This window comes from Carica papaya, chromosome 9 (genome assembly GCF_054855325.1).
Source record: "Carica papaya isolate Zhongbai chromosome 9, ASM5485532v1, whole genome shotgun sequence".
In the NCBI taxonomy this organism is placed as follows: Eukaryota; Viridiplantae; Streptophyta; class Magnoliopsida; order Brassicales; family Caricaceae; genus Carica; species Carica papaya.
Genome location: NC_142317.1, coordinates 4,349,728 through 4,367,687, shown reverse-complemented (window position 1 = coordinate 4,367,687; position 17,960 = coordinate 4,349,728). Strand labels below are relative to the sequence as shown.

The window sequence follows — 17,960 nt, the reverse complement described above, 5'->3', positions numbered from 1 at the left end:
TTGAGCAAATAAAACCCATATACACAGGCTTGTGATTAATTAGAAATAATGATGATTACTAATGTCATCTACATCCTCTTTCTCCCCTCCTTTTAATGGTACAAGTCGCAACCTTGATTAACAGAAAATCACTCAAAAATTATTTGCAGCAAATCTCCACTCAAGCGTATAATATTTGTAACATTGTCTTCTCTTCTGGGGGATTTTGGTTTTTCTAGGGATGGCCGAACTAAAAAGCAGTAATGATAAGTTGGGTTATAGGAGAGAGAAACTGGAGAGGTTGCAACTCTTGATTCCCTCTCTGCGGCTAACCAGCCTAACCTACAGGCTTCAGTAGTTCTGACGTATGCTTTCTCCCATACCATGCCCATATGAAATGTGAAGTTGGCAAAGTTGGCAATCAAATCAGGTGCATGACTAAAAACTCACCCCCAATTAGATGCAATGGAAGGCGATAGCTTCAATCATCCAGGAGAAACTGCTTCAACAGACAAATCCATGCTTCTCTACACAACCTTGACAGAGGGAAGATTGCCTCTTAACTGGTAAAAAATGTGTAACTGCACACATTTCATGTGCTTATCTCCCGTTGAAGCTACAGACTGCCTGGAACTTCTTTTTGGGAACTCCTGCATCATCCACAGTTTCATTACTCTCATCAGCACTTGAGCTACACTATTCATTTTAACTTTTAAGTCGTAAACCATAACAATCTGTCTAACAGCCTCATCCATTTGATAGAAACTTGCAAATAAGCATATATCTCTAGGTATTTGATATAAATTTTTTTATTAGTGCACCAGATAGATCACAAAATGCAGTAATCCTCGAAAAACAGAGACAAATGAGTTTCATGCTACGATGCATATATCATGATCTTTGTCCACTCCTTCAGAAAAACAAATGCAGATATGATTGCACGACACAGATGAACCAGAGAATGACATAAGAAAAAAGGAAGTCTTGATGCAAGATAGGCAGTTTGGCACAGAGTTGCTACTTATGATACCTGCACATTAATATGTGAGAAACTGGCAATTGATAGAATACTAATCTATGAAGGAAAATGACATATTACATGGAAAAAAATAGATTATACCTGCATTGGACAAGGACACCAACAAGTATTCCATAGAATTGCTTCTAAACTCATCAATCATTTTTGCTCAGAGTACTACCACAGTTTTCAAAGCCTGAAAATACAGATTCTTCATCTGTTTCCCAATAAATGTTGCTGTTATCATCATCCACCTCCTCATCATCTTCACTGTCACTGCCACTGTCACATTCCATGTACAAAGTGGCATCCTCAGTCTGCATGAGAATACCAACAACTTATTTCCCATTAAGAGTGAACATTATTTTTTGTACTGACAAGGGAAAAAGTGACTTTAACAATTGATTCCATCCTAGCCCTAAAGAAATCTAGCAAAAGATGGGATATCACCTGGGTGAATTTTGTAGCATGATCAAATTGGCCATGTTCCCCAGAGCTCCAATCATTTTCATCCTCTGCATCTTCAGTAACACCCTGAGAAAAATTCCATAAAATATCTTTCAACGGGCCTGAAGTTTTTACTGAATTAAGAATTCAAATTTACCAAACATGAATTACTGAAAACTGCAGTCACATATAAAGCTAACATATAGTACAGAAATGAGAAGACAATGAATGTTTATATTCACAATAATATCACAAGTGAACATACATACAAATATGTACTTCAACATCCTTTTATGTCCATAAAGACAAGAGGAATAGTCCCAAACCAACATAGATAGCTAAAATTAACAACTAATGACATTCATTTATGAATACCTGTAGAGCATGAAACAATGTTAACAGAAAGTCAATAAAGAAACTACCACTTACAAGTTCCTCTTTCATTTGCTCAATGGTTTTCTCCAGTTCAGATATGTGCTGACTAAGAGCCTGCAGTATTCATGTAAAGTATAGTCTTTAGGACATACATAACGATTAGACAAGCTCTATATATGATATATTTCCTAAATGTGAAGTTTAAGAGATGAAACCTCATGACGTTGCATGGCAACTGAGCGCTTCAATGCTTTTGCCTTGGTCAAAAGGTTTCTTGGCCTTAAACTAATGGGTCGGCGGTAATTCTTCCCACGATAATAAATAAGAGCATATCCTTTAGGGACTCTCTCTATAGCCACCAGTATCCCGCCACTCTCATATTCTAACAACCTTGCTGTATCTTCAACAAATGCTAGGGTCTTTTGTTTGGTTATTAGTTTAACTAGTTCTCTATGCTTCCAATGCAGATGCATATTCTCAATAACACCATCAAAAACGCCACGAATACCTGTTAAATTTTTACAAAAAATCAGTATTATAACTTCAGTCTAACCCTCAACAGTCAAATGAAGTTTACCCACCAACAGGCAAGTATGCTTTCATTCTCAAACCAACCCTTCGAAACATAACACGCTCCTCGTCAGTGATTGTTTCTTGATCATAATCAGGACCACTAGGAACCATAGAGACTTCTATTTTTGCCAACAGTCTCTCTGCTCTGAGTTTTTTAGCTTGGGCCTGTTCAAACATTGAAGCATTAAACCACATAATGTATGACATAAAGAAACAATAAACATAAATTTCTCGATATCAATTGCTTGGTGATCTATAAAGCATCTTAGATATCTATGAAACAATTAAATTGAACAGACAATTATTAAAAGCTTAAGTTGATAAAAAAGGCTAAACCTGTTATTTATATTGTACTCTAACTTGCCTGCCTCTCAAGTGAAAGCAAGATTTTGAAGTCAGCAAGTGACCTCAACTTTCTTGAGGCCACAAAAGCCCAAGAAATAATAATGACCAATTTGGAATGTAAAGAAAACAAGATTAATGGACTTTGTATGGCTCAAACTCAATGAAGGTAAAACAAGTGTGAATTTGGAATCTTTTGGCTTTGATTATTGAAATAATTAAATTGGATGACTGATTATTCCAAAAGTTAAAAGTAACAGAAAATGACTCCCTTTGTTGCTTTATGTTCCGCGAAAAATATCTAAGGAAAGAAGAAAGATACTTACAACAGCTAGTTTATGTTCAATTCGTTTAACAAGCCGAGCATGCTGGGCTCTTGAAGCTTCTTCAACCATCTTTTCACGTTCTTCATGAGATATATCTCTTCCCCACCGAGCTTGAGCTTCATAAAACTCAGCCAAAGTACCTGCAGGTGCCTGTACTTTATCTGAACTGGATTGAGCTGCCTCCAATCCTCTACTTCTCACTTTCTCTTCAACATCTTGGATCTCTTTTGTCAACTCCTGCCTTTCTGACAAAGTAGAAGCAACACTTGTAGGGAGAAAATCCTTTCCACGGTATATGACAATATAATATTTGTTTCTGAGAAGCAAGACACCACCCGTTAAGCTCTGCAAAACAAAACAGGTGGAAATAAAACCACTTCTCTTTTTGCAAGGTAAAACATTTCTTTGTGCATCGTCTTGGATTTCCAGCATGTCTATAAAAGAGAAAACAATATCTACAATGAACATAAAACTAAATTCAGTATTATTGTATTATCATATCCTATCTTGTTTCTGGAACTGCAGGAAAACAACATAAAAACATGCATTAATTCTGGTTATATAATTCTAATCACAAAGGAATTTTACTTATGGTATTAATCTGGAAGAACAGCAGGTTATCGTAAACCATGAATTCATCTAGAGACAACATCGAAACATAAGAATCACTAGTTCAGCTTACCCAACAAGAAATAAAAACCTATCCAGCGTCTTAGTTACATATCTTCTTTTACTGTATTCTAACTGTACGATAATAAGCCTAGAAGGTATCGACAAGATTATTAAATAATCTTTTGCTCTTGATATGCAGGATTCATTTTTCCCCTTCAACAATAGGTTAGAGTTCAAACTCAATTTAAATGTTTTATTGCTACTTATTTCTGCCACTCAGTTACAGTTAATAGATAAGGAAATCATCAAAAATTGGCGTTAATTCTGCCAACACTAACTGCTCTTTACCTCGAAATTTTGGTTTGGCTTTGACCATGCTAATTGTTTGTAGTGCAACTCATGAAACAGCAGATAAACAACTATAAGAAGTACAATTAATAGGTAGTACAATAGTTTTTTCTCTCACTAATACTATAAATTCAAGAGGAGTGTCCATATTCTCTTATAAGAAGTGAATTTAGACAACTCATTTCCACTACAGGAGGTAAACGAAAGTGGTGCAGTAGCTGAATATTATTGAAGCAGAAGCAAAAAATCTAACGTCACTGCTCTCGAATGACCATTAAATCATCTCCATACTCCACCCAGGCCCCAGCATCAGAAGGAAAAAATGACATGAGTGCTTAGCGTTTAGCAATCATTTCTGTGGAAGATTATTTTCAGATGAATTCTTTTTCTTTAAAAAAAAAACAAAAACAAAAAAACAAACTAAGACATTTCAGAAGGTGGATAAAATTCACCGATTCCATGTTTAAGTAACCTTTTTTCTTTTGCTATTTTACAAAGACATTAAATATAGAACATAATATAACACCAATAAATGGTATATAGAACAATAATAATTACCTTGAATGGGGAAAACACAGCACATACCTCCAGAGATCCTTTTTCTTTCTCTCGTGCATTAAATTGGAGAATATAATATAGAAAGATATAATACTGGTAAATACATTAATAATTGCCTTGAGTGGAAAAGGTATAGAACATGCCTTTAGCTCCTCTGCCATTAGCTTGTTATTTGTATTCTGAATACCCCGTTTCACAGCAATTTTTGCAACTAAGCTTTTCTCCCAAAGTTTAATTATTGCAGCTGCCAACCCTTGGTGGTTTCTATTTCTCCCTATAAAGTAGTATTAAAAAATTAGCATTGGAAACAGATACAATAAACAGAACCGAGTATTCAAAAGAGGTGAGAATACCAAGAGCAAAATGGCAAGGAAGTGATTTAGCAACTTTCCGTAAATTAGTCATCTCTGCATTGGTTAGGCGTGACCGCATTCCTGTAGGAAGAAGCCTAAAGGGTGTTTTATAACCAGGAATCTTCGGAGGAAGTAAATCAGCATCTACAGGAAGTACTCCTGTACCCCACCATTCATGAAAGCGAGGACCTAAACCATCTAGTAGACTGTTATACTCAGCTTCCTCTTCTGTCATGGTTGTGGTGCGATCCAGATTCCTCATGGTTGGCTCACCCTTTTCTGGAGTTGAAGTTTCAAAAGTTTCACTGGCCATTATTGCATTGCCAACGGTAGAAACATCTGGAACAAAAAGAGCTTCTCTTACTCCATCAATGGGTTCAGACTTAGAAGAAGGTCCTTCATAATTCCCTCCACGATAGACAACCATGACACTTCCTGACCTCCAAATAATTAATCCTCCAGTTCGACGCTGGCCATCAATGCAAGTAGTTAGATTTATTTTCCAAATCATTTTGATATTTTCAAAACATCAAGTTGGCAATTAGTTACAGTTGCCCAAAGGTCAGACCTCAGTTTACTTAATGAATATGTGGGATTGCAGGACTTGATGAGATGCATTCTAATAACTATCATTATGTTTTATAAACTCATGGAAAGTGCCATCCTCTTCCTTGTTCAATGCACTCAATCTTAATCCTGTCAGCATCTGTTTAATAGGGGCACTGTAATCACTGCCATAATGCAATCTTTTTAAGTGGGCATGTTGTGAGCCTTTCAGATTAAGATTATTGATGCTTAGAGCTGACCCATCTAATGACCAGCAAGAATAAGATTACTCTTGTCTCCCTTTGGTTATGGCAGAAGATATTTTTGGGAATTAAGAAATTACCAAAGAACATGAGATAATGAGTAAGATCTTACTATTGTCTTTGGTCTGTCAAAACTTACTGGGAAATGGAACCTTTTCCTGTATCTTTTACCCTACAGTTCTCGTTTATCCTAATCTCAGCCTATGCGATATAATTCAGCACAGTTCATTGCTTAACGACAGAAAAATTTAATAGCATATGCGATATAGTTCAGCACATCAAGCAACAATCTAGCAAACAATACCAACCAACCTCGACAATCTCGTGTGCGGTCTTCATATCCCGAGCAAGCACCTCATGAAACTTAAGCCGGACAAGCTCCTCCTTCTTCCATTTATCATGAATCTTCTCTAACACGGCCTGCGTGATTCCTGCTTTAGGCACATTGATCCTCTCTCTCAGGTACATCCCCATCCTCCTTAGCCGCCTCAGCTCTTCGTCCTCTATCGTCAACTCAGCCAATGTCGGCGCCTTGACTCTCCTCTTCCTCAATACTCCTACCTCTCCTTCGCTCTTCTCCGCCTCATCATCACTTCTTTCCCACGGCAACTTCATCTCATCCTCATCATTCCTCTCCCTCTCCGCCAAAATCGTGTCAGGCCGTACCCACTCCCTCCTCAATAAATCCCCCAATTTCTCATCGCCGGTCACGTTCATCGAATTACGACCGTCCATTTCACCTCCCTCATCTTCTTCTTCATCCTCTTCATCATCTGATCCTAGCCCTAGGTTCCGTAGCCGAAGTACGATCCTCTCAATCGCGCTCTTCCCTTTATCTTTATCAAAATACCGGATTGTCGTTTCCTCTTCTGGCTCTTCTTGTGGCCGTTGAATTTCGTCGTCGATGGAAGGGGAGGAGGAGGGCCACTTATCGAGCCAAGGAGCCGAAGGCTTTGCGTTTTGGTGAGACCAGGGGTAAGATGAGCGGTGGTTGCCGCCGCTTCTGTTGGGACTTCCACTGCTGCTACTGTTCTGTTCTTTGGTACGGAGAGAGGATAAGGGCCTAAGGATGTGAAATGACGGTTTCGGGGCTGAGGAGAAGAAGAGAAGGTGGTTGAAGGATGGAGAGGAGTGGTGCGAGTGTGATGCGAGTGGAAGTGAGCTTCTCAGTGGCATTTCTGTTAATTTCGAGGCTGAGAGGGACATTATGATTTGACTTGTAGCTCGATTGAAGTGGTGAGCTTTTATGGTTTAGGAGCTCAGTTTCTCTCTCATCGTTTGGCTGCTGAGAAAGTTTGCAGACAGATAAGCAGTTTTTCAGTTGGGGAAGGAGATAGATAAGACTGAAATTTGGGATATTTTGGTTTGGGCTGGGCTTGGATCTGGCAAGTAACTATATTAGCTGTGGACTCATGTATCGTACTGGGGCCAATACGCTGCCGTTTTCTTAAATAATTAACTAACGAAACAAACGAAAATTTTAAAGAAAAACCAAAGAGAGAGATTTATATAGAGATACATATACTTCATTTTTTGTGGCGCAGCTCACTGAGCTCCATGTAAAAGATTTTACAAATATATAATTATTAAAAATAAAAAAAAAATAACTACTGAAAAACTGCTGGATTATATTTTGTAATAATATACATTTTATATAATTATTAAATCTTTTGAATATCAACTAGAGAATAACAATTTCTTTATGTAATAATAGAAACTTTTATTGCCATCCAAAATATACTAAAGGGTTACAAGGAGTTAACACAACTTTGCTGCTAAGAATAGATTGATTTTCCATATACAATTATTGCAGCAATAAAGTTATGGTACACTCTACAAGGATTTTATTCCTTCAACAACTGCTTACACGATCTACTTATTATGGGTTCCCGTCAACAAGCAAAAAATATATGAACACAAATATACTTGTGTGTCTATAAATATACATATGGAAGTTAAAAATATGTAGTAAGTAAATTATTTTGCAGAGGATCTTCTGTTACAAGAAGGGGAGTTGAGGAATTCTTGACCAAGCTCCTTTATCTTATTTATTAACAGGGTTTGTTCCGTCTCAAGCTGTAAAAGGTACTCTTCTTGTGTATCTTCAAGGCTTTCCAGCTCACTCAATGCAGTAGAGAGTCCTTCAAGATTGCCATCATCAATCATTGACTGAAGCTTGATGATAGTTTGCTTCATCTGAAATTCGTAAAGGCTAAGTGTCTATAAAGATTGCATAAAAGAAAATAATCTAGAGATGCAAGAATCTTTATTGTTCATATTTTCTGTATTCTAAAAGCAAATATGTAACACGACAAAGAAAACTTTTAAGGACTTTGGCGAGAACCTAGCATCCCAGAATGCTAATCTCATATCAACTAAATGTGAAGTTTTATAATGATTTATATATGTTAGGTCACAATATATATTGCAATGGAGTTTTGGGTTAGAATATAGCAAGAAATTAGAATCATTTCTGTTCTCCTTATAGCTTGGCAACTTCAGTGTTTATTTGCTTAGGTACACACACTCGATGAGGAAGTGCATAAAAAAACATAAGGATCAATTTTTATATCTATCAGGGAGCTCTATCCATAACAATAAGTTTTGAGTAGAAATTTAACTCCTACAATAACTTTTTCTTTTTCTTTTTTTTTTCTTACATAACCTACAGACCGAATTTCAGACTGAAAAGCTCTGTAGTAGAGCAACATGCAATCATTTGGACTATGGAAGTTAAGCATAGCTAAAAAGGTAAGCTCAGGCATGACAGTTTAGTAAAATGAGCTTGAATAAGAAAATGACACCAAGTTAGAGCCTGTTGTCCTGTGAACTTGGTTCGAATTTGAAGCTTAAACAATATAACATCCCAAAAGAAGCGAATAAAAAAAGAAAAAAAAAAACAAGATGCAAAGGTTCTCACCTCGCTAGAAATTTTTTGTGCATTGGGTATTGGTTGCTTCAAATCCAAACTCTGCCTCACTTGTTGTTCTGGCACTTTTTTGGTAATTTGGACATGGATCTCTCCTCTTTTCACTCCTTGGAGAGGTATCCACTTGTCAGACATCTGGTTTGGAAGCAATCCTTGATATTCTACGACACAATCGCCTATACTTGACGTTGGAAGTAAAGTATTATGGTCTTTCACATGTAACTCTAAAAGACCTCCATCATTAGGAAACTCAAAGGTTTGGTTCCACTGAGGATTCAGAGTTTTGTGAATGACCTGAAATGCAATGATGAGCAGCTCATTAGCAATGCTAGATGCCTCAAAGGAGAAACTTATACAAAAACAACAAGGACCGAGTCCGGTATAGCATATCTCAGTTTCAAAATGATTTTCAATTATTTTTCAAGAACCAACGCAAGAAAAAATTAATACCAAAAATATAAAATTACTAATTTCCAGTAACCAACAATTTGTAGTTTTTGAAATGCCTGTTTAAATCTGAAGCTTATAGCTAGTAAGATCAGTATCATTATTGAAAAATGTCAGACCTTTGTCTTTCTCCTCTGGTCTCCATATTGTATGCTCACGTATGGATCACTTGTCCCTCTGAGATCAGCAGCAACAAGATCTCTAGCTTCGATAATAACAAGTTCAATCCACCCATTGCCTGAAGCTAGCTGAAAAAGTTAAGAAACAGAAAATGGAAAGCATATTTGAGTAGACACAGTAGACCAAATCTCATCTTAGACACATAGCATTAAAAATATATCGAAGTGGGGAATGTGACTAAGACAAACTAACTAATATAGTTCAACAGGACTCTTACAGGAGGCTAAGCAAATCAACAATCACATACAGAAACTGAATCATAGATTACGTAATGAGGAGAGTCGGACCTAGGACCTAAGTTTTTAATGTGTTTGACAGGTTTTGCTTTCTACTTTCTTACTCAAACATTTATAAAGAACACTCGGATCCATGGAAATTGAAACTTACCCTTGAACCTTCATTTTCTTCACCTCTCACTGCTTCAATCTGAAGTCTTAACTCTCCCGAATTCACTTTCTCGAGTGGAACCCATATATCCCTGACAGATCCTTCTACCAGTCCTTCCAAATTGACTCGTGCACTACCAATGCTGTCAACACCAAGGATTTCTTCACTAAAGCATTTTATTTTAAGGTATTCACCCCCACCTATCTCATGGAATTCGAACTTCTGATTCCAAGGAGAACTAAGAGCATTCACTGTCTTTGTTCTTCGAAGAAACTGAAAAGAAATTAAGGGCAGAGTAAAAGTTGAACAAAACAAGCTCCACAGGCACCACATACCATGTCTGATATGATAGTATTTCAAATTTGTTACCTCAGCCTTGGCTCATATGTCAGATGACATTTTAAAATGAAAAAGAAGGATACCTTTCCATACTGCAATTTAACATATGCGTCAAACTTTCCAGATTTTTCCCTAGCAGTAAGATCCTTCCCTTCCACAACAGTTACATTTATCTTCCGTCCAGTCCTTGAAAGAAAATTTGATGATCCATTTAATGATCTCTGAGGACTAATATGGAAGTAATTCGAGGTATGTGAACCATCAGAGAATTGCCATTCCTTCAAAACAAGCTTTACAGCCAACTGAAAATTTATAAACAAAGAGAAGGAATGTCAAGAAACACAAAAGGATAAAAAGGAGTCATCAACAGAAAAAATAATTCTGAGGACCATACCTCCCCTGAATTGACCCCTTCAAATGGAACAACCATTTCAACTTCTTTTCCACAAAACTCTGCAGCCTTTGCTATTATGCTGGACTCTGGTCCAATTGCCCAAAATGTTGTGGAATCATCAGGGACATACTTAACCTGTCCATTTGCCAAGAAAAGCTTAACTGAGATTACATAAACCATGGGGAAGTCATTCGGAAATCAAAAAATATTATGAAATGTTAATATTTGATCCAGAAAAGATTAAGATATGACATTTAATATCTTTTAAAGCCAAAAACATCTCATTAATGAAGAGACAAACTTTGCTCCCCAATTTAGGGAGACGGTTAATAGACAAACTTTACTCCCCATCTAGTCCAATCATGAACAAACATATACCATAAAGATTACAGGCCTATTGCACTTTTTCAGCTACCATTCAACAGCAAATTATAGTTGCATTTGCTGCTTCTTAACTTCATTGTAGTACAACTTGGTATTTTTTCTTATATTTCAGTATCATTTGGTCTATTGTTATCATATTACATAAAATCACTTATTTTTTCAGCCATTATTTTATATTTTCTTTTAGCTTTTTTCCCCTAAATTTGGATTTGTTCTTGAACTTACATGCGTCTGTGTTTAAAAGCTCAAACATGGTTAAATGTCCACTACTAAAACTAACAGCCTCGGCTTTATGTAAAACAACAAAAAAAATTGCAGAAACTGAATTGCTGCCAAAAAAAAAAAAGATAGCTTGGCTTGTAATGAGGCTAAACCACAAAATCACACTCTAGTTAGACCTTTTAAATAATTCGAAAGGAAGTACCTTAATTTCGCAACTAGTTAGATAGTCAAGTTTTATACTGCCCGGAGTACATTCATAAAGATGGAAGCGAAGAATTCCTGTTTCTTCGTGTAAGACCATATTGAATGTTGAATTCCATTTGGGATTAGATCCTGATCTCACATTAGTTCTCCTAGTTAACTCTTCAAGTTCAACCTCCACAAACGTCTGCAGATTTTCGCCAGAGTAATCCTCTAAACTGCCGTCTGTGGAATGATTTTGATGTCTTCTTGATGCACTAACTCTCAAGCTACCCCTTGAGAGTTTACTAGCCGAAATGACTGTTACATATATGATACCACCAACTGCCTTTTTCCTTAAATCTACAGCTGGCAAAGAGAAACAACGGCGACGAGGTTCAACCATTGTCCTCTCTAAGGTGTCAGTTAAAACTTTAACCTGCATTGAGAATTAAGAACAATTATAATAATAAACTTTTTTCATAAAGAAGATATTAGTCTGCCAATATAATCAGCCAAGATGCGACAAATACAATGCTTTCCAAGGATTTAGCTGGTATTTGGTTCATTTACCCTCCAACTTCTAGTAAATTCTTAGTTCTGACTCTCATTTTAGTCTTAGTGAGAACTATAATTTGTTATGTTTGAATTATCACTTATCCATCTTGAATTCTTTGGTGGGGAGTATTAATTGAAGATAGGACTGATGGTAACTCAAACACAACAACGTATTACAATTAGTATATTAAGACTAATAGAGAATTAGAAGTAGATATTATGTAAGAACTAAATGGGAAAGTAACCACATGCAACATTAATGACTTCTGCTTAAATTCAACAATCTTTGATGAGACATATGAGAGTAAGGTAATTAGATATATTTATCCTTGTGCCAAAAAATTTCTCAAAGGATATAGATAAGAGTCAAAATTCCTCAACAAAGTAAAGCGGAAAATGTGTGAGATGGAGCAGTAAAATACTTCATAAAAGACAAGGAACCATATGCTGAAAGAGATTTCACAAAGATAATAATTCTATTACTATGACAATTTGTAATTTTCCTTTTTGTCAACGAATCAAATCTTACTCCTTAAAATTGGTAAAATTGTTCCAGAACTAGTCTTGTGAAAGATGAAATTCAACTTATCAGTGCATAGTACACATCAAAATTGCCAAATAAAACTATTTAACATTACAAGAGCATAGGAAAATATTAAATAGAAATAAAAAGTAAAGCAAATTCTTAAATGATTTGTTATCAACTAGAAAGCATCAGCTAAGAGAAGTACTAGCCAAGATGAGACGCCAGGAAGCTCTGTCGCAGGTAATGATTGGCTTCCGCCACTCCCAAAGGCAACTCCTATTCTGACTTCGGGAGTTGAATCAAACGAGAATAAAATTGCCTTCCCATCCAGAATTGGCATCAATAAAAGCTGTAAAAGAGAAATTCACTGGAATAAGTATCAAATAGAAACAATAGGCATGCTGTTCTATACAAGTAAATTTAAAACAAAACTTTGCAGACTAAGAGACTCCTATACATACATCACCCTTGATATGGAGACTATTTATCACAATCCGTGCAGTCCTAATTAATGGCTTGGCCAGCTTAGCAAGCAACAAAATGCTAATGTCGTTGGTGTCCCAGTCAAAACCTAAACGCATTACTCGCTGTCAAAAATGCACAATCAAATATCAAGTGTATTACAACATAGGTGAGAGAATGAAAAAAGAAACCATAAAACAAGAAAAGCTAATGAGAAAAAAGAATTGATTAAAAATTAGGTACTCCTACAAATAATTCAAAAAGAATGAGTCATAATCCATACCTGATCTCCTGAAGTACACCAACGAATCCCTTGAAGACCCAAACAAGGCGCACATGTACCTAATGAAAACTCTTGTAGTTCAATTTTTTCCTATACAAAGTACAGTTGCCAACATGCAAAGTACTATTAGCAACGATTCCTCTCTCAGCTTATTCAATTAGCTTTGACTTTTGTAGAAAAAACAAAAAGAGAGCAATTGACTTACTATAAGCCTTGATTTTCGATGCTTTAAGCGTTTCTGCACACAAAAGAATTTAACAAATCAATCGTGTTACACAAAAAGGAATAAGATTCTACCAAAAGATGGGTAGAAGTTATTATCAAATAATAATTTGCAACCAGTTTTTCCAAAAGCTTAAGCTGGTAAAAATGACTGGTTTTATTATATATATTTATCTCAACAGCTATGAAAGAAAAGAATGACTACATCTTCCAACCAGCATTAAATGTTCGATTCAATCACTTCAAGGGAGAATAATCGTTATTAGTTAGAGCTGCACAAGAGAAAGACAAGATTCTAAGAGAGAAGTGTACTAGATATTAATATTGGAATGTCAGAGTCCCACCTCTACCAAGGATGCAAACCTTATTGAAAGCTTGGGGTTCATGAAGTTAGGCCAAACTTCCATCAGTAGCTTGTTCAGCCATTCACAGTGCTCCGATGGTGTTGTAGGCTACATGAAATTCACCAAAGATTTAGAAAGCATAAAACTCATATCTCAGTTAAGCGGAAATGATATTGTAAGTGATGGCTGATACCGATGTATGCAATATGACTTGCTTCCACTTTCTGTTTAAGTCTTCCGCAAGTACTCGGCGTTGATGATTCCCATACTGCAGACATGATAGGCATGTTTCTCAATATTAGCACCATGTGTATTCTTAACTTTCCAAATGTAGCAAACTTAATATAAAAGTTACAACTACAAGTTGAATGGTAACCGAACCAAATGCATTGACAAAGAGGAGAAAAGAAAATCAGTTTGTTATTTTGTCCTGCAAGCAGCAAAAAACATAGACCAATTCCTAATAGACCAAAAAACTTAGAAAAACTATAGCCTTCAGTAAATAAAAGAAAACATGTTGGTAATAATCTATAGACTGCAGAAGATGAACAAGTCCCAAGTGATCCACGGGAACATAGTAGTCAAGCAAGAATTCAACTTGAGAGGGGATTTGGATTGCAATAGATGAGCCAGGAGGACAACAGGCAGTACAGATTGTCTACAAGATACTACTAATGGTCCGTTTGGTTTAATTTGATTGTTATTTCCTTACCATTCAATTATTACAATTATATAAGCCATGTTTTAAACAAATGAATTATTTTCATTGAATTCATTAGGAAATTCACATTTAGTTCACCTAAAAGAGAATAAAAACTCTCAGTTGAAAGTTGATGAAGATCAACTTAGAATTGAAATTGAAAGTTAAACAATAAAATTCTAAGTTCTGTCAAAATTAATTGAACTTGGTAGGTGCTATTTAACTTCATTAGTAATATACTGTACAAAAACAATTCACTTGTCCCAAATATTTGCCTTAGTAACACTTCCCTTCGTTGCTAAGTGGTAAGCATGATAGCGTATAGCAGGGATATTAAACTAAATGTCAATCTCAACTAACATAGACCATAATAGTATATTAATTATATCATATAAAAGAAAAAGTTCAAAATCAGAATTAGACTGATGATGGTAGGTAAAAATTAGTCAATGTTGTAAAAGATTATTGCAAGTATCAGAACTGAATAAAGGGAGCAGTGACTCACTAAATTAAACAAAAAAAAAATTCAAAAAACAAAAAGCCTTCCCCAAGCCAACCAAAAAGGAAAAAAAAAAAAAAAAAGATGCAGAACACTAAGTCAACTGGATTTCAATTTACCCATGTAATTTTAACGCCCAAACAAACAAGAATTAAAGCAACAAGAACAGCTTCTGAAGTGATAAAAGGAGAAAAACAGAGAAGAATTAGGAAAAAAAAAAAAAGGTATTACAGAACAGGGGAAGAACAAGAGCAAGGAACTTGCCTGAACAGTTGCCCAAACTGCAACACCCAGAGCAACCCAATTTGACAAAGAGAAAACCCATCTCTCAACAACCCACAACACCAAAATCACCGGAATCAACAAGAGCACGGAGGGTTTCTCCGCCATCAGATGTTTGAAGAACTCAACAGCATCTTCGACATTGACAAAAGTCGTCTTCTTCTTCCTACCCATTTGAACCATCACTGCGGAAGTTTCTGCAACTATAAATTCAGATCCATAGGCTCAAGAGTTTTCCAGGAAACTGAAGAGATTTTCCCAGGAAAATCATTCCTACCCACAGAACATTTCAGTCGTTCTTTTCCTTTTTACTAAAAGAGAAGCTCAATCGGCAATGAAAAACAAAGGGGGAAACCTTTTTAACTGGCTTTTAACTTCCGAGAAAATCAAAAGACTCAAAAGTCAGCAAAGAGAAGCTCAGGAAAAAATTAGGACTCTAACATCAATCAAAAGACACTTTTTAATCTGTCCAGGTAATAGCGAATTTTGTAAAAATGAGAAGTGCTTTCTGTGGGTCCCACGACTTTGTTCTGCGTCTTCGTAACCGTCGATCTGTTAACTATCTTAATCCGACGGCTGTGATTGTAATTGAAGTCTCAATTAAATTATTTAATTATCGGATAATCTTATTTACCATAACATTTTTATTTAAAAAAGCAACAGTTCAATTTTTGGTTGCGTTCTCATCTGATCTGGTTGACCAAACGGAAGCAGTTTGAAAATCAAAGTATTATGATCGGACGGCTAGGAATGGGAGGTAGGGTTGACGCCATCGGAGATCCCAATGATAATAGGACAAAAAAATTAAAAAATATGTGGGACCCACGAAACTACCCCTGCTCCTTCAAGTTTCAACTTCATTGGACCATTTCTACATTAAATGTCGTGCCGGACCATTTAACTCACAAAAGTAGTTTCTAATTTATGGTTTTTGTTTATCCATAATTATTGATTTGTTTTTCCACTTCAGAATATGTTCAAATCTCAAATCTTTAATTTAAATTACTTAATTTTGTTTATCTTGATATTCGGAAAAAAAAAAAAAGACTTTTTAAAATAATATCATTTTTAATTGAGTGTATATAAAAAAGAAATAATTTATTTTAAATTTATAGATTTTTTCGGAAATATTATTATCTTTGTTTGGTTATAATTTTTTATTTTTTTTATTTGAGAACCCGTATAAATCTAAAACTTTTAAAACTTAAATTATTAAAAATATAATAAAATGATGACAAAATAATATTTCAATTTAACATGTGTTAAAATTTTGGCTTCATTATTAGTAACTTATTAGGAACCGTTGGCGCATAAATTTACACCTAATTTATGTTTTTTTTTTTTTCAATTAGAAAAATGTTGCTTTCTTTAATTATGATTATTGATTAATATTTTTTATTAAGAATACGTAAAATATGAAATCTTTGAGCTACATTACTAAATTTTACTTGGTTCTTACATTTAGAAATTAAGAGTTTGATTATTTTTGCTTAAACTAAAAAAGAAATTATAATTCGGCACAATTTTTTATGCGTTAAAAAAAAAAGTTGATTATTATTTAAAAATAAATAATATTTAAAAGTTTTTTATTTGAATATTTATGAAAACTGTAATTTCATCACTAGTATTTGTTTTGGCAATTTTAATTGGATAATTATGTTAATAAAATAGATTTATGTATCTTATATTTGTTGGATAAATACATATTTTAAAACTATATAAAATATTATTCAATTTGTTAGAGGTTACACGTGGAGAATGGAGAAAGAGAAGAAGAGCACAAAACAGGGCCACCTTGGTTGAGATGCACGTGGTCGTCGGTCCAAATTTTTATGTATATGCTTCGCTATTTTTTACTACTACCACATTGGCTTCTTCTCTTCTTCTTTGGCCAAAAGCATTAAATACATATATATATATATACATATTTTTTTTCATTTTCTTTTTATCGTAATTCACATCTACCATATTTTATTAAGGAAAAAAATGATATGCATCACTTTCATTACGTGCTTGAATTATTATTAATGTGATTATATTTTTCTCAAAAATTAAAAAGAATATGTTAGTAATGAAGAGTAATATTGGATGATTAAGTTTAAATAAGTACTTAAAAATATTTAATCACTTCATTATTTTATTTTTTAAAATTTACATTAAATTTCAACCAAATTAATAATACATTTATTCTATATTTTTTTATAAAAAAAAAATATTTTACTCACTTTTATTTCATAATTAAGTTTAAAGTTCGAAAGCTTATTTGGCGATAGTAAATGGAAACATAATTCAAATATCCCTTCAACAATTTTATTAAGAATAATTATTATTAAAATGTTATATCTCTTAATAAAAAAAGTTTATAAATTTTAATTTGTAGTACCCTCAATTAAACAAAATTATATTATGAACCAAGTATCTTTTTTCATTTATTTTTCTCCTAATTTTCATCTTATTATAATAAAATAAATGTATTTAAAAGTTAACTTATTTATTCATAAATAAGAGTTTTATAGTGATTTCCTGAGATTAATCAATTTAATCCAATAAACTTCACTTTTTGTTTTACAATGCACTAATAAAGCTCTTCTAACTAAGCTTGGTTGGCTATATTAAGGTAGAAGAAGTAATTATTTATGGAGATATTAACTAGTGAATACCTAATTAAAAATATTTTTTACTAGATGTTGTGATTCTAGACTCAAGTCATATAACTTGAAAAAGCATCATTGAGGCATGGGAAACTTTATAATAAAACACTTATTGGAAAGTTGGGGATGGTTGATGGATATTCTTATGATATAACGTCTTGACTGCTGATAAATTCATTATGACCTATGAGAATGTAGTTGTCTATGATGAAGGAATAAACCTACGAGTAA

General features: G+C 34.5%; 2 protein-coding genes across 2 annotated transcripts; both read right to left on the bottom strand.

Moving 5' to 3' along the window:
* On the bottom strand, window positions 1-7,068 carry EMB1865 (CRS1 / YhbY (CRM) domain-containing protein). The gene is made up of 10 exons (XM_022053482.2): window positions 6,053-7,068; window positions 4,932-5,400; window positions 4,722-4,852; window positions 3,061-3,405; window positions 2,401-2,557; window positions 2,035-2,327; window positions 1,874-1,933; window positions 1,448-1,531; window positions 1,100-1,314; window positions 1-629 (listed from the first exon to the last, which is right to left on the bottom strand). Exons 1-9 carry the CDS (start codon window positions 6,944-6,946, stop codon window positions 1,153-1,155), a joined length of 2,595 nt encoding a protein of 864 aa, XP_021909174.1. The 5' UTR covers window positions 6,947-7,068; the 3' UTR covers window positions 1-629; window positions 1,100-1,152.
* A 440-nt stretch (window positions 7,069-7,508) lies between these two features.
* On the bottom strand, window positions 7,509-15,522 carry ATSYTF (C2 domain-containing protein). The gene is made up of 14 exons (XM_088211214.1): window positions 15,061-15,522; window positions 13,791-13,865; window positions 13,598-13,705; window positions 13,237-13,269; window positions 13,032-13,121; window positions 12,748-12,873; window positions 12,492-12,635; window positions 11,225-11,641; window positions 10,417-10,551; window positions 10,106-10,324; window positions 9,684-9,956; window positions 9,236-9,364; window positions 8,661-8,963; window positions 7,509-7,936 (listed from the first exon to the last, which is right to left on the bottom strand). Exons 1-14 carry the CDS (start codon window positions 15,259-15,261, stop codon window positions 7,718-7,720), a joined length of 2,472 nt encoding a protein of 823 aa, XP_088067340.1. The 5' UTR covers window positions 15,262-15,522; the 3' UTR covers window positions 7,509-7,717.
* Window positions 15,523-17,960: the final 2,438 nt, after the last annotated feature.

Bases quoted from the DNA above. Each gene is read 5' to 3' on its own strand.
- EMB1865 (XM_022053482.2), bottom strand. From the start codon at position 6,946: ATGTCCCTCTCAGCCTCGAAATTAACAGAAATGCCACTGAGAAGCTCA. The intron at 5,401-6,052 runs GTTGGTTGGTAT...ATTGATGGCCAG, and splicing joins CCGCACACGAGATTGTCGAG to CGTCGAACTGGAGGATTAAT. The intron at 3,406-4,721 runs GCATGTTCTATA...TTTGTTTTGCAG, and splicing joins TAATGGCAGAGGAGCTAAAG to AGCTTAACGGGTGGTGTCTT.
- ATSYTF (XM_088211214.1), bottom strand. From the start codon at position 15,261: ATGGTTCAAATGGGTAGGAAGAAGAAGACGACTTTTGTCAATGTCGAA. The intron at 13,706-13,790 runs GTATCAGCCATC...AATTTCATGTAG, and splicing joins AAGTCATATTGCATACATCG to CCTACAACACCATCGGAGCA. The intron at 8,964-9,235 runs GTCTGACATTTT...ATTGCATTTCAG, and splicing joins ACCAGAGGAGAAAGACAAAG to GTCATTCACAAAACTCTGAA.